The 17,500-nt window shown below is 38.8% G+C and overlaps 2 protein-coding genes across 2 annotated transcripts in view; one reads left to right on the forward strand and one right to left on the reverse strand.

Annotated features, from left to right (window-relative positions):
• LOC138974502 (hexokinase-4-like) overlaps positions 1-12,091 on the forward strand; it is a 17,572-nt gene extending 5,481 nt beyond the window's left edge. Inside the window, exons 3-11 of the mRNA XM_070347220.1 lie at positions 15-177; positions 1,364-1,506; positions 1,974-2,198; positions 2,921-3,124; positions 5,072-5,184; positions 5,766-5,924; positions 6,364-6,503; positions 10,766-10,902; positions 11,951-12,091. Coding sequence (XP_070203321.1) covers positions 15-177; positions 1,364-1,506; positions 1,974-2,198; positions 2,921-3,124; positions 5,072-5,184; positions 5,766-5,924; positions 6,364-6,503; positions 10,766-10,902; positions 11,951-12,091 — 1,425 coding nt within the window. The remainder of the gene's footprint in view (positions 1-14; positions 178-1,363; positions 1,507-1,973; positions 2,199-2,920; positions 3,125-5,071; positions 5,185-5,765; positions 5,925-6,363; positions 6,504-10,765; positions 10,903-11,950) is intronic.
• Positions 12,092-15,762: 3,671 nt separating this feature from the next.
• Positions 15,763-17,500, reverse strand: part of LOC138972746 (uncharacterized) — a 28,293-nt gene continuing 26,555 nt past the window's right edge. Inside the window, exons 5-6 of the mRNA XM_070345414.1 lie at positions 17,278-17,339; positions 15,763-16,455 (exon numbers count right to left, since the gene is read on the reverse strand). Coding sequence (XP_070201515.1) covers positions 16,364-16,455; positions 17,278-17,339 — 154 coding nt within the window. The 3' untranslated portion in view covers positions 15,763-16,363. The remainder of the gene's footprint in view (positions 16,456-17,277; positions 17,340-17,500) is intronic.

Consider the following 17,500-nt stretch of genomic DNA (forward strand, 5'->3'; position numbering starts at 1 on the left):
TCCTGTACTTTCAGGTGGAAACGCTTTTGGGGAATTTCCAGCTGACCAACACAAAGTTACAGAATTTAATGACTGTGTTAGACCAGGAAATGTGCAAAGGTCTCAACGGAGCTCCAAGGAGTGAAGCGGACATAAAGATGTTTCCCACCTTTGTCAGGCCTCTTTCTGGGGGCTCAGGTTTGTGGACAAGCACTTTCTGTAGTCAGAAATAAACCCATATGTTTCGGTTGTTGTATTAATATTTGTTTGTGGGTGGGTTTTTTCGCAGCAAATGAAGGCTCTGCTTGTTGTGTTTGATGTTGATACCAGCATGGGAGAGCACCGGACATTTGCAATATGTTGCCACTTTGTGAGTAAAACTACCAGAAACCATTTTTGGGGTGTGGTGACCTCCCTTCGTGTAAACAGGGGATTGACCTTTCTCTTACAATTTTAAGGTTGAAGTAGGGTCATGTTCAGGTTTAAATTGGAAACGTTTGTTGTTCTGGAAATTTTTTTCAAGACGAACTTTGAATCATTGCTAATATTTATTTATTTGATGACTCCCACACACGAAGGCAACCTCCATCGGCTATCAGAGTCATACTTATGTTGTTGAGCGGTTGTACTTGGTTTTAATGCAGCTAGACCCGTCAAAGTTGGTACACACACAGCCTTTTATGATCCTGTATGTTGTGTTTGAAATGTTTTGGTCAACACACACCACATTCCATTGTCAATGATATGACACATGTAATGTATTACAATGGTATGACAATTTTGAGAAATAAATATTTCGTCATGTGTCAAAGCGTCATGAAATGCTATCAGGCTGTTTATGTTAAAGACACCCCCCCTCAATAAACAGCAATTCGATTTCGCGCGGTAACCAACATATGTAAAATTCGACAGCTTTACCATTTTGTGCAAAGGTTTCAATCTGTAAGATCCATTCCTGAAACTTGCACAGTCAGAAGCACAGCTCATTTATGCATATAAACAGTAGGCGTCACAGACATCAAAAGTCGTTGTAGACTGTGTTATACGTTTAAACCACAATATATTTTTCTGTAAGGGATATTCATGTATATGATTTTCTTTGCAAACTGCTCCGAAACGATGCCAAATCAGTGATTGCATTTTAATCAGCGAACGGTTTGCTTAATTCATCCATTGGAGAATATCACGGTCTGAAAGGACTACCGAACACAGCATTTGAAAAATACAACACCCACACGCTAATTCTAAGACCTTCCGCGTGTGTGTTGTCATCTATTGAACATCCAAAACGAGCTCTCAGCTCAATTTCAAATCAGTATCTCCAGCAACAGCGCATGGAATACAAAATATATTCAGTAATTGCAATCTTTACGTCTTTTTTCAGGTAAAGGTAATCTGTTGGTTTTGGATCTTGGCAACACCCATCTCAAAGCTTCGCTTGTGAATCTTGAGGGAACAAATGCACAGATTCTTTGGTCTCTAGGTTACCCAATTCCAGATGACAAAGAGTGCGGCACAGTCGGTCAGGTATTTTGAGAAACATTCAGAGCACGATTGTTCTTTCCCTTTCTGTGGCTGCGTCGACTTTTTATTTACAGTCACTTGTACTGACATGTTGAAAATAACTTTTTTCCTAATCAACAAGAATAAGAACAAGAACAACGACAACAACAACAATCACCACCAACACCACTTCCTCTTGCTGACGTAAGCATACAGGACCAATCTGCGAGTCGTAATAACCATTGAAAGAAAATGCCTTTTTCCCTAACTGCACATGTGTTGCCATGCTAACTCAATGCCGCTTTGAAAGGAGAAAACGGAAACAAACAACCTTAAGATGATCATTGATTGGTGAAAGATGTTGCAACTTTACATGCAATGAATGAACCAACCCATGACAAAACCGCAACGAACGCTTATAATTCCTTATTTTAACCATAGATGTGCGCGCATTATTGTTGTCAAAGGATTAACGACTATCTGTTTTTCAGCTGTTCGATTTCATGGCGGACTGCACCAACGCGTTTATAAAGGAAGAAAACCTGTCTGGCAAAATACCCTTGGCGCTCATCGTCGGTTTTCCATGCAAGCATACCAGTGTAGGTAAAGATTGTCTTGTCAAATGGACCAAGGAAGTGCGTTACAGTGGAACTGATCACGGGGATCTGTACACCTTGCTCTTGAAAGCTGTAGACAGGAGGGCAAAACAGAAGTCAGTAAGTGCCTAAATATAGTGTATGTTTTCTTTATCTCTCTTTCTCTGTCTTTCAACCAGCCCTTGGTTTAAACAGTAGTTTGTTCAGATACTTGAATACAAAGCCATGGAGTGTATGATGTAAAAAGGAGCACAACACAATGAACTTATAGAATATGCCCTTAGAAACAAATGAATCTACCCTTGACAGGCAACTGTACGCTGAAAAAACAACAACAAACAAAACCTGTTGGAAGCTAGACCTTTCAAACTTTGCACTCTTCCAGGATTAAATGGCCAACAGAAAAAACGTAAGACTGCATCCCCCCCCCTCCTTTTCCCCTGCCAAATTTTAAAAGCCACAGTAGGGTCGAGTTCGGACAAAAGAGGTTCATTTTGTTGAACTTTTTTTGTGTGCAAAAAAATTGTGCAATCTTTTTTGAGTCTGATGACCTACACACATAACTCAATTGAAGTTGTCAGTCATCAAATACAACCTCACACCAAAGTTAAGTTTGGCTGCAACAAAAATTGTGATTTCATTTTACATTCTTAAATGTTGTATTCTTTACTTTTGCATGGCTGTCAAAAAGCCAGGGAACAAAGGGAAGTGAAGGTCTCATGATATTCTGAAACTAGTAAGATGGTGTCAGATTTCTTAAACGCTTAAATCTTCTGCTGCGTTTAAGTTGATTACAAGACCAGCCTGTTTACTTTGTTATCAACTATTTTTCTTCAAAACAGGGAGTTCCCAGGTCGCTCGATAACCTTCGCAAGTTGAAGATTGCGGCTTTTGTCAACGACGCAGTCAGTACTTTAGTGTCCGTGGCTTTCAACAACTCCGACTGTAAGATTGGTCTGGTCGTGGATAGCGGATTCAACGCCTGTTACGTGGAGGACTGGACGCACGTAGAGATGGACAATACTGCAGACAAAAACCCGCGTGAGGTAAGGGTAATGACTAATTTCCTGCAGCAGCAGCAGTAACAGCAACACTAAAAGAAGAAATGTTGATGATGACGATGATGAAGGATATACTAGACATTATTCAGTCCATGTTTTGCAGCATGCTCGCGTCAAACAGAAACACCGTTATCAATCACCAGAACAAAAGACTTGAATTACCTACATTCTTAAATAATGGAAGGGCACTTGTTCTGTGCGACACTTAGTTTTCGAGATAATAATAATAATAATAATAAAGTGTATTTATATTGCGCCTATCCCTTACAAAAAACAAAAATATTTGGCTCTAAGCGCATTACAACATGTGAAGGACTTGGTACAATCAAGTCTGACAAGTACAACAGCACAATATACAGTCGGTCTCTTAGGTAAAAGCAGCTTCGACAGTTAAACACTTCTACTAAAAGATCCTCTAACAATTTACAAACATAGTTAAAGAACATCGAGTTAATAGGAATTAAAAAAAAAAGGTTCTTATAATAAAACTATCTAGCGAACGACGAAGAAGAAGAAGAATAAAACTATCAATGTCAATGTATAACAAGTCATTCAACGTAAATGGCCAAAGAACAACAATAAAACAATGGTGATAAAACAGTTATACTCAATGGCTAATAACGAGGCAGAGTTAAATAGTATCGACACAAGATTAAAACAAAACATATTTCTGGAGACGAATTAACAACAATAAAGCAATGGTGATAAAACAGTTTTACTCAATGGCTAATAGCGAGGCAGAATTAAATAGTATCGACACAAGATTTAAACTAAACATATTCCTGGAGACGCATTTAATAATTATACATGTATCAAATAATCAATGTACAAAATACAGCCCTGATAGGTGTGACTGACGAAGAACAGGACGTCAGATTCCAAATTAATAAGCACGACTATGCTGCAGGTGGAAGCCGCTGAGATTGCATTTCTTCGGTAGGTTTCCACAAAAATAGATATTACACGATTTCCGCGAAGCAGACGATCTCTGAGATCTCTGTTCGTCTCGTGATAACGTTATTTTGTATGATAACGATTCACTTGCAAACTTAAAGTATACAATTTGGTGTGTCAGGGGTAAATGTAAATAGAATTGTGTAATACAGACAAAGCAAACAAATAAACGTGTTTTTCTCGTGAAAATGTTGCGTTGTGCGGGTGTTTGGGTGGCCACGTGATGTACACAAAGCAAAGTGGGGGACGGACTCTGCTCAGTGCTGTAACACTGGCAAGTTCAAAACACGAGAAAAACGATTTCGTTATGCGGGCAGCCACGGGGGATACATGTATGTATTGTCCTTGTTTTTGTTTCTGTTATTATTTTAGTTAGCAGGTCTAGTTGAGCACGTATTAAGTATCATGTACCCACTACTAGTCATTGTGCATTTTAGTTAATGGACTGATGATGTCATTTGTATGGAGTCGACGCACGTGCGAGGATATGTATGTGTGGGAGGGGGGGGGGGGGCGCGGGAGATGGAAGCTTGCTGTATGTTATGTAATGTATATATTGTGTGTGATACGTGGAAATGTGATACTATTTATTTGCATGTATGATACAGGTACAAATGTGATAATTGTAGGCTTATACTAGTGATTACTGTGTGTGATACATGAAATGTGATATGAATGCTGTTTTTATATGTTATACTCTTACTTTCTCCCAAGCGCAAGACAAATTCTTCTTTGAAAATTGAAGCCAATAAAATTTGAGTTGAGTTGAGTTGAGTTGAGTTGAGTATTTCTCAAAATGGTTGTAAAATAAGTCTTGTATTTATCACCGTACTCAGGCCCTGTTCTTTTTTTCGTCACACCTAAAAGCGTTATTTCTTGTGAGCGACGCAGCATTAAAATATACAATGCGGCTTGCGCTATAGAACATGGAGTCCACGATAATTACATTACAATCGAATCGTTGCTGTGTGACCACAGATGATCATTAACACAGAGCTGGGAGCACTCGGGGAAAATGGCTGTCTGGATTTCTTCAGGACGGCCTATGACAAGGAACTGGATGAATATTCAAGCAGCCCTGGAACTCAGATGTAAGCACCTCATTTGTTATTATGTCATAAGCGTTAGTGACAATTATTAACAGCCTAATGAGCGTAAAGGTAAAAGACAATTGGAAAATGTTTAATGAACGAAATATCAACTTCTCTGTTTCGTTATTTTTGGCTTTATCTATGGTATTTTTTTTTAAAGAATGTCTATTCTGTTTTCCGCGAGTCCTCTCCCGGAAGAGTTCCAAGCGTCTTTGATCCAACACAATGTTTGCATGGGTGCCTTCAATGTAAACTCAGATTATTGACAAACACAGATGTGTAACATTCTCAAAACAAAACATCACACACCTGTGTCTGAGTGAACTAGGTAGTTTTCCAGGAAACAACATTCACAACATTCTCCCTCAACTGACCGCCTGTGTCCTTAAATATGTAGTGTGCATGCGTGTTTAGATATGACAAGGATGTTCACAAAGTTAACTTAGTAAAGAAATGTCCGTACCCAAAAAAAACCTCACAGCCAGGTCAATAGGATTGACTTTTTTATTCAGCCAGACTCCGTACCGATTATACTTTGATTCCCTTTCTTTGTTCTACATTTGATAAAATAATTGTTTCAGTCTGGAGAAGATGGTTGGTGGAAGATATATTGGAGAGATCGTGAGACTGGTGCTGAAAAGAATGACACAAACAGATCTCCTGTTTGGAACAGTTCCATTGACGTGCGATCTCTTTCGGAAGGATAATATTACTACTGGGTGTGTCATCATAATCGAAGGGTAAGTACTTAACGTGTAGTGACATCATGATCATTGTTATCATTATCAGTAGTAGCAGCAGTTCTACCAGTGCACCAAACAACTGTACAAGAGCAACAACAACAGCAACACCATACAAAAAACGCAGTGTTCATATGGTCTTATAAATTGATTGACACATACAGAAAGCACATAACAAGCTGTAGACATATTTTTCTGGTCTTCTGACTGTATCCAGGCTGTGGTTTTGACTGCCTCTTCGTCTACCTTTGACGAAAACATATCATCATGATCATTATGATCATCATGATCATCATGATGATGATCATCATCATGATCATCATGATGATGATGATCATCATCATCATCATCACCTTCATAATCATTGACTATATCATCGTCGTCTTCACCTTTTAATACATGCTGCGAGCTTGACTGATTCATGTAATCAATTCGATAGTGACACAAAGGAACCACACAAGAAGACGTCAGGGGTACTGGACGGTTTAGGGGTGACATATTATACAGACGATGACCTGAAGACTGTACGGCTTGTCTGCAGGGCTGTGTGTGAACGTGCAGCCTACCTAGCAGCCGCAAGTAAGTCAGCTATGTTTATCACATCTGTCACACTCACATTCTGACATACGCTACATCACATTGTCAACAAACTCAGTCAAAGCACACTCGCAATCAACATTCAATCTCGTATCAATAGGTACACGACAAAGAAACGTTTCTACAGTTTATATACAGCTTCACGATCATGAAAAGGTTTCAAAACAAATTAGTTATCCTAATTATCCTCTAACGTGGCATGTAACGGTACTGAGGGTTAATGGGGTTACATATACCGTACATTTCTGAGTCCCCTGGTTGCCGTCGGCGTTGATGCTTCGTGCTTGGTCTCACTCGCCGCGGAGTGTCTGGTCGGCCGGTCGATCTGGCTTCGGCATCCCACTCCAGATTCGACTCAGTGCATAGCCCGGCACTGGAACTGTTTATTAAGACGATGTTTAAACATCGTGTTCTTCCATGCCATTGACGTCACTTATCTTACCCCCACCCATACGTACGTTACAGTCACGTTTAACAAAATCACTATATTTCTGTTACTTTATCTTCACCTTACTGACATCAATATACTTGATGTTAAACTCGTCTCAAATACCAATGACGCTAAACGACATTCAGCACATTACAGTGAGAAAACCTTACATCTAAAAATAGGTCGTACAACAACCAAACCTGTACACTATTAAAACATAATGGAGTACGTTACAATCAGGCACAAAGTAACTTACCCTGTTTACACAGGAAAATTATCCAACAGATCTGGCCGATCTTCAGCTGACCATAGTACGGTCAGGATTAACCACCCTGCTGGCAGAGCGACGTCTTTGCTGCTGCTCAGTCAATGAAATGATAACGCTAAGATGTGAGCTCCCACAGTTGCTGTTTGGAACTGACACTGTGTTATCATATAACACGATATTCTCTAAATTCCCGTGCTCACGGAATACTCGCACACCACTGCAACTTGAAATCGCACTGGGCGTGTACGTGCAGTCTGTTACAACATCTCTGTCGGGGGAAACGGTTATCTAAAATGTGTAATCTGTTGCAGCATTTCATTATAAGTGTATAGCCAAACAACCAGACTTCTTAAAATATCGTATTTCCGCATAACCCGACTAATTTTCACATTACCGTAAAATCCCTGGCAAACGCACACCCCCCTCTGCACAGATTTCGGGTACAAGTAAGGGGTGGGCGTTTGCTAGGTATACACCCCTTTGCAAGATAAAGTGTCATCACATTTTCACAAGAAAAAAAAAGTGATACAACATGTGATTTATGCAATTTTAATGAAAAATAAACACACCCTTTGTTTACACAAATAAAGATCAACGTTCTGTAAAGATTTTAGTCAAGCAGTATTTAAGAAATGTTAAGTCATTTGTACTGGAAACTTGCATTCTCCCAGTAAGGTAATATATTGTACTACGTTGGCTGCAAGCCCCTGGAGCAAATTTTTGATTAGTGCTTTTGTGAACAAGAAAAACTTGACAAGTGGCTCTATCCCATCTCCCCCCTTCCCTCCGTCGCGATTTAACCTTGAATGGTTGAAAACGACGTTAAACACCAAATAAAGAACACACAAAACACCTTGCACTGTTGTGTCACTGAGGTTAACCCATACTCTGCAACGAGGCGGTGAGGAGTGTATCCCTATTCGGATGGCGTGGGTCGTGTGCGACCCATACTTTCAACGTTAATTCTTCTTTTGAAAGTATGGGTCGTACACGACCCACGCCATTCTAATAGAGATACACTCTTTATCGCCTCTTGTCAGAGTATAGGTCAACGTGTACGACCCATACTTTCAACGTAAAATTCTTCTTTAGAAACAATGGGTCGTATATGACCCACAGCATCTGGACTGTGTTGTCCAAAGCGTGTGACTGTGATGGTTAAAAGTGAATTCCCTGCAATTAAAGCTTCACATATCAATTCTCAAGATTAAAACACAGAAAACAACACAGCATTTCAAGAATAAAGTGTGTCTCGTTGACTTTGTCATAACGAGTAGTGGAAAATAACTACTGAGGTCTCATGCATTCACACTGCAGTTTGACCCGACCTCATTTGCGCGATAGACACACTTGTGAACAAATGGTTTATTGATGACATGAGCACATGGTTTCATTTATGGATTATTTAACAAATCGCCACCAGGCTGTTGTTATTAAGGGTGCTAAGTCTGCATTAAAATGTATCCCGGCAGGTGTTCCACAAGGCTCTGTTTTAGGCCCCTTGTTATTCCTAATATATATTAATGACATTGTGAATGATACGGAATCTGTTATAAATTTGTTTGCTGATGACACGAGCATGTCCATGTCCTTAGAAGATCCAATTAGACGAGCGCATACTTTGAACACAGACCTAAATAAAATCAGTACCTGGGCAAAACAGTGGAAAGTTAAATTTAACGAAGCAAAAACGGAATTGTTAGACATAAAACGTGATAATATACCAACCGAACCAATCATTTTTAATAATATTGTTTTGGAAAACGTGAACCAACATAAACATCTTGGCGTAATTTTGCAGAATAATTGTAAATGGGACTTTCAAGTGAGAAGCATCGTAAAAAAGGTCACCCTCTTAATTAATTGCTAAAGATATTATAAATACAGATTAAATCATAAAAGCCTGGAAACTATGTACAAATCCTTTGTTCTTCCACATTTTGACTATGCAGACATCCTATGGGACAACTGCACCGAGTACTGGTCAACTGCACTGGAAAAATTACATTTGGAAGCCATTCGGACTATAATCGGTGGTGTACGCGGCACCAGCCACGAAAAGCTGTATAAAGAAAGCGGAATTTGTAACCTAAAAGAAAGACGGAGCAGACACAAACTAATTTTATATTACAAGATGGTATTTGGCAAATGTCCTCATTACTTATCACAACTTTTGCCACCTTTAACTTCTGATGTTAACCCCTATCATCGAAGAAGACCATCAGAAAGAAGAGTTCCCACTTGCAAAACTGAAGTATACCGTCGATCTTTTATACCATCTACCACTGTCCTTTGGAACAACTTGCCAGACAACATCAAAACAACTAACTCAATCAGCGAATTCAAACACTATCTAACTATACCTGATTATAACGTACCTGCCTATTACTACTGTGGTAAACGACTGGAAGAGATTCACCACTGCAGAATGCGCCTAAACATGAGTAACTTGAATTCTGACATGTGCAAACGCCACTTGCAGGAAAATCCGCAGTGCGCTTGCGGCTACCTGCACGAAACAGCTGACCATTACTTGACATATTGCCCTCTGTACGTAGACGCTCGCCTATCTACAATAAATGCACTACCTGTACATTACAGACATGTTGAAATATTGTTAAATGGTAGCGAAAACCTTTCTCTTCGCACCAACAAGCTTATTTTTGAAAGTGTCCAATCGTTTATCTGTAAATCTGGTCGTTTTTGTTAATGTGACTCAGTACGCATATCCATGCCAACAACCCTTATTTTATATACATTTTTCAATTATATATTCAGCGAACTACTGCTTATTTGCCATTGGATTACAGTTTACAATGTACTATGTATATTCTTTTTGTATGCGCTAACCACCTTCATCTTTCATTTGTACCTACCATTCTTTCGTCCCACCTCCACCCTCCCCCTCTTCCTCCTGCTAGCTTTCTCCTGTTCTTTTTGGTTTGCTTCAACTATGCTGTTTACCTAGATAGTTCCATAGTTTATAAGTAATGTTTGTCCGACATCATATTTTTGTTAATTTGTAACTACGTAGGGCGCGTAATATAAGCGTTCGCTTGAGTTCGTGTCCCTATTGTTTATCGTTGTATTGTTGTACCATGTTTGATTTAATAAAACATTGTTTAAACCATGAGCACATCAGGAATTACGTAATGATTTGCAAATAAGACAGTCAAATGGGTTTTTTTAAAGATAAGAAAACGAGTAGTTGTTGAAAACATGTAAGCGTTTGATCTGAACAGATGAAAGTAGTAATACTAAACATACATATTATTTCTTGTAGTTTGCGAGCTATCCCGTGTTTTCTCTATGATCGCCATTTCGATGCTAGTTTGGGTTACATCTGGGCGCTTTCTGATGTTTCTAAGTGAATTGCATTTTTGTTTTATGATTTTGATCGTCAGTTGCAAACTTGTAAACTATGGAAGTTCTTATTTTTTTCTCCATTTCATAAGGTTTATGCATTAACGCGTTCTTATTATTCATGTTGTACCCGAGTCATTAGATTCTTGTTTGATGGTGTCTTTCTATCTTTTGTATTCTAAGGTCTGGCTACACTCGTCAACCATATCAACCAGCCTGAGGTGGTTGTCGTTGTTGACGGGTACCTGTACCAGAATCATCCCCATTTTCGCGACCTGATGTACAGCAAGACTCTAGAGCTCCTTGACCCAGGACTCAAAGTGAGTACATGCAGCATCCCTGCTTTATGTTCTTGTGTAAGCACATGATCCTTTAAACAACTACGAAACCAAATCTTTAAATGTATGTTCTTAATAAAACATCAGCGTGTTGACACACACTGCATCTTAAATGTTGCTATGGCTGCTCCAGTTCATTGCAAAATTAGTGTTAAGTGTTGGTGATTTTGAGATCTGCTGTCTCATCTAGTACCTTTACACTTGATCTGTTCGGCTATATTCGCTTACAAAAACGTGTCCCGAAGGCGTTGTACGCGGCACACCTAGAGCGTTCACTACCAAATGTGTAAAAAAACCCACCATGTACTAGACTAAGGGTTTTGTGGTTTGATATGTGAACATCATAGAGTAGGGTGTTTCTGTTGTGAATTAAATTATTTTTGAGCACCCTTCCATCGTTACGTTCTTAGAACTAAGTTTTCAATATTAGGGACCCTTCTCCTACCAGCTAGAAACATATTTCTGGTTGACCCTTTTTCAACTTTCCAGATCAATAAAAACAACTGCAAAGGTGTTCCAAATGTGACCCTCCACCACGGAATGAGTCGCATGTCACCTTTGCATGATCTTCATATTTTTACATTTTCCTAAAGAGTTTTTTATGCTCTATCCAGTGGTGAAACCCGTTTTAGAAAAGAGCAAACACTGTTTGAGTTATAAGTCTGTGACTAAGGTGACCCTCGCACTGTTACCAGACACTCCCCGGACTTATATTAAGCCTAGCGCAGAACCGCGCGAGGTGACATGCGACTCATTTCGTGGTGGAGGGTCACAAATGAGCTTTTGCTGTTCATGATAATGAGTTTAGGAGATCTGATCAATTGGGGGGTCTGAAACATACAACTCAATACCCAGCTTGGTAATAGATAGTATACCGTCCTTTGTTCATCTGATATGTTGAATTACAGAGTGATGCACTTGTATATCATTCAGTGGAAGCACCGCTTTTCGATTGTGCAAATTAAATTACACGATACAAAAGCAGGCGCTGGTAAAACTGTTGCATATGACTTGGCCTCTTGTGTTTCAGTTCTACCTTGAATCGCCGATTTGTGATAGAGCCGTTGGAGCAGCTCGAATAGCTGCCGCTTCAGTTAGTTCACGTCACAAACAAACAGTGACTCCTGACGCACTTGCAAGGCACTTTCAAAGCGCTTTAAACTTCGGATAAGGCGCTATATAAATAAAGAGAATAATAATAATAATAAAAGTAATGAATCTTCGTATCCGCCTAAAGTGAATAAAGGCCCAAGGTTGAAATACTAAACACACCTTGTGCCACTGCGAATCATATTCCGTGTTATGTCTCTGCATGGGAATGACATTTGCCAATGCCTGCAAAGTACGATGGGCACTCTTTTGTCTTGGTGCAATATGGAGGATGACAGTTTATACTACACACCCATCTCATCATATGTGTCTATATAATGTAAATGAAGTCGGGTCAAACTACAGTCTTTAAAGCAATGTTTCCAATAAAACTGGAAATTCAATGACTGATTTATTCATACTTAACAGCAACTTAATGGCAGTTGATGGCCGATTTTGACTTGAATTCAATGTTGGTTCAACTCTAATCTTGATCCTCATCAAAATGAGATGACCAATATTCTATCCGAAACCAAGAGGAACATCTAAAATGCTTCTTGTGTATTGTTATGCTAGTTGTGCAACTTTAGCTTATATCTTCAATTTTTGTTCAGATGGACATAGTCACGTTTGATGACTGTGTTGCCATCTAAATGGAATATGAAACTCTCCTGCTTTCAAAAAGAGAGAGAGATAGAGAGAGAGAGAGAGTTTGCGTGTTTATGCGCATTTTTACCAATGTGTCGCAGATAGTTTGATAAATGCATTTATGTATAACTGTTTATTTGTCCAGTGTACATTTTTTTTTTACTCTCGAAAAAGTGTACGTGTAAATGAGCGAGTAAAAGGGCAACACATTTACTCACTCGTTACTGATTGTACACTTTCTTTAACCCTTGTATTGTTACGGTGTAAGGTAGAGGTTAGTAACCTAATGTATGCAAATAGAATGCGAGTTCATGCCGAAACACCACAGTGTGTTTTGATTGCACACACGTTTCCCTCTTTTACTTGTAAAGCACAGAAATGCAATCACGTGTATATTCAGTATGACGTTCTCCGTAATGCTTTTTACACGTCGTGTTTTGTTACTAATATTAAATCAATGCGCCTGTACATTTATTTGGTTTATTCTTTAACAACCAATTCATAATAATCATTCAATCAATTGATCATATCTTCAACATATGATTCAGTGCCAGGTTATAATGTCGACGTTCATATTTTGTATGATTTTATGTGTGTGTGTTTATTTTACAGACTTAATCAAACTGCAGTTTGTGTTTTAATTAATGTCTAATTGCTTGCTTCGTAAAGTGAACCTTCGTGCCAATAAGCAAAACAACTAAGACCCGGTTCAAAACGCAGTAGCTACTGATCCTCATAAGGCATTCTGCACTAGCGGAGAGAGATAGATGCTTTTGCTTAATTAATTGGGAAAAAAGACATATATGTCAGTTATCAAAGTAATAAACACTCACACACACGTACACTCACGCACACGCACTCTCACACACACACACACACACACACACACACACACACACACACACACACACACACACACGGAAAAAGCCCTTTGCACAGCTATTCAATAGCTTTACAATGTGTGCTTTGTGTCCAAGTGGGAAGTTGATCTCATCCCAAGAAAAAAGGCTTGGGGTGGGGGGGGGGGGAGGGGGGATATATCGTGATTTATGTATAATATGACCCAGATGGGAAGGCAATTTTAACAGTTACGCTGATTGGGTTGAGTTCAAGCAAGGAATGCGTGTGCCTCAAACACGACGAAGTATAGCTGGAGAGAGAGAGAGAGAGAGAGAGAGAGAGAGAGAGAGAGAGAGAGAGAGAGAGAGAGAGAGAGAGAGAGAGAGAGAGAGAGAAAGAGAGAGACAGAGAGACAGAGACGAGACAGAGACAGACAGAGACAGAGACAGACAGACACACAGACAGACATATATTCTATATATATATGTATCAGAAGAAAGTATCTGCTAACTTTCAGTTGTTTCTTACACAACTTCTGATATTGTATATATATATGGAGAGAGAGAAATATTGTGGAGAGAGACAAACAATCAGAGACAGAGGAACAGAAAGACATAGACAGCCAGCTCGTACAGACAGACAAAAAAACACCCACACACCCACACACACACACACACACACACACACACACACACACACACACACACATATATATATACACACAAGAAACAACAAGAAAGATACCAGAAACATTGATGTTCTTGAACACAACGGTAAAGAACACATGTGTTGAACAATGGAAGCAGATTTATTGAAGACAAAAGGCAAAAGCGATCCAGTCAATTCGTAAAGGAAGTGAGTACGCACATTCAGTTTTGCAAGACGATAATCGAACGTGGCCATAAACGGATCTCTTCACACACAAATAATAAATACATCAAGCACACATCATAAAAGGCATAGACAGGTAGCTACAGGTATAAAAAACAGATTTGTTTTATACAAAGTGCTTTGAGACTGACTTGCAGCATGTGTGATATTTTTATAATCAACACATTGAACAAATATAAATCACGAAGCCCGATTCATTGAGAAAGTAAACAATTAACCCCTTCACTGCCCAGCACGTAGCAAAAGGAAGCAAAAACAGAAAATAGGATTGCAGGTGAGGTTATGGAAATTAATAGGATAAATCATAGAGCCTGCATGGACATCCTTGTTTTCTCACACACACACACACACACACACACACACACACACACACACTCGCGCACATACACACACTCGCACACACACACACACACACACAAACACACACACACACACACAGCCGCTCACACATGCACGCAGGCTCACACATACATATTTATACACGCACACGCACACACATGTACATACACACGCGCGTGTATATTTGTACGACACACGCACAATATGGAAAGCCGTTTGGCTCATAACCATTACACGTGTAATAAATCATAAATACACGTGTAATAAATTATTAATACACGTGTATTTATTTCTTATTGCACGTGTAATTTATCTTTTTTCTTATGCTATGGAATAGCATAATGATTAAATACACGTGTAATGAATATTTCATACACGTGTAAGAAATTATTAAATACACGTGTAAGAAATGTTCATTACGCGTGTATTTAATCATTTCGTACACGTGTATGACATTTTTATTACACGTGTATTAATCATTAATTACACGTGTATTAATTATTTATTACACGTGTACTAATCATTTTTTACACGTGTAATGGTTATGAGCCAAACGGCTTTCCATTACACGTGTAATAAATCATAAATACACGTGTAATAAATTATTAATACACGTGTATTTATTTCTTATTGCACGTGTAATTTATCTTTTTTCTTATGCTATGGAATAGCATAATGATTAAATACACGTGTAATAAATATTTCATACACGTGTAAGAAATGATTAAATACACGTGTAATAAATATTTCATGCACGTGTAAGAAATGTTTATTACGCGTGTATTTAATCATTTCGTACACGTGTATGACATTTTTATTACACGTGTATTAATCATTGATAATAATTACACGTGTAATAATTATTTATTACACGTGTACTAATCATTTTTTACACGTGTAATGGTTATGAGCCAAACGGCTTTCCATAGCACACGCACTCACGCAAGCGCACAACCATACTTAAATACACACAATTTGATAATAACTACAGTGCACACATTCTGAGCAGCAGTTTCACATAAAGGGGAATAAAACAACAACAACAACATGCAAATATGTCATGCAACAAGACACACATAGAATACAACGGTAAATAGTTTCTCATCATTGTTTTGCTTTATGTTATATGCGATTATCAGACATTGATTAACTGGGTTTTTGTTTTATCCTAGACCTCGCAAAATATATGCAGGGCCCAAATTAGTCATACAGTCAGTCAACCTGAAATGGTGAGCATGAGAAAGTGTGCAACAGGGCGAGAACCAAGTGGTGGGTCGGATTAGTTGAAACTGACATTAGCTTGATGTGTTAACCAATCTGACCCTGTGGTTGGGTCCTCGGACACAATGTTGTTACTGTTTGAATGAGCTTGATCTTTTTAGAAACAAGATTTGAAGTATGGAGAGAAAAAGTTGTGAGTTTTTGTTAGAACCTTGTTTACTTTTATTGTGATAGAATTGATGCGGATAGTTTTAAAAACGAAGAACAACACGTACACTGCTAAACGAAACAACATAATCGGTCCCAAATAACCAAACAGGTTGAAAGTACGTTAACTACAACAATCAACTAACTCAGTTCTTGGGTCCCACCCATTTCTGAACTTTCTTGTGCACACCACCGCAGCACATAATTATCACTTGGTGATAACGTTCTCGGCGCCGTCGTAGATGTCGTTGCAGATCATCAGACTGACGTTGGACCCCCGGTACATCACGTTGGATATTTCTGGATAAAAACACAAATTGTGTTGTCATCACAACGACCATCTCTAAGACATTCAAAGTTAAGTCAAAGCAACATTTCTTTATTTTAAACTTTAGGATCTCTTGTGTGGCAACTGTAAAGGCCGTTAGGTCGAGGTTCTCGTTCACGTGTTGTTCTGTTCTAAACTAACCGTTCCAAAAACCTGATTGTACTTTTTTTTAAATTTATGTCTGGATAAGATATAGATAAGTAAAACATGTTTTCTGATTAAAAAGCAGCTCCCATCATTCATCTTTTTGACAGTAATTTTAAAAACAATATTTATTTCTATATTATTTTATATAATCACTTTATGACTTGTTTAACATTTTTGTTTTGTTTGAGTGTTGACCTCCGTGGCGTGCATTCCGTCCCTATAATTGTGCCTGTTAGCACCCTGGGTAGGCCATACGGGTTTTGTTTGTTACCTGGTTGCCTGTTTTAATTGCTACACGCCAATATGATAGTTCGTAGTTCAAGCGAGGGGCTGCACTGTCCCACCTACATTCAAAACGTCTATCAACAGACCAAGATACCAATAGGAATGCAGGGAGACCAAGATACCAAAGTTATCTACTCCATCGGATCCCTGCATTCCTAATAAAAAACAAACCACAACTAAAACAACAACTAAACACACACAAAACAACGGAAATGCTGATCATTTAGAAAAATGTCAGGTATTCTTGCTGAAATACAACACCTTGTGTTGTACAAACCGTCAACGTTGCGCAGTTTGTGTGTGAGCAAGGAAAAGTTTTCTGATATTACTTTTGAGCAAGCGGACACAAATAGCCAACTTACCAGCCGCGGTGAGTCTGTTAACACACTGGTCGTCGATCTCAGAAGAATCTTTTGCTCTGTTTCTGCAAATAGAGAAACAAACCGGTGGAGAGAGTTTGTGGATGTTTATAGTGATCATTTGGTCTTTATTTTCCCCCAGTGTCTGCTTGCGAATGTGTAAGTGTAGGTGCGTGAATGTGTGTGTGTGTGTGTGTGTATGTGTGTGTGTGTGTGTGTGTGTGTG

Source organism: Littorina saxatilis, linkage group LG8 (assembly GCF_037325665.1).
Source record: "Littorina saxatilis isolate snail1 linkage group LG8, US_GU_Lsax_2.0, whole genome shotgun sequence".
In the NCBI taxonomy this organism is placed as follows: Eukaryota; Metazoa; Mollusca; class Gastropoda; order Littorinimorpha; family Littorinidae; genus Littorina; species Littorina saxatilis.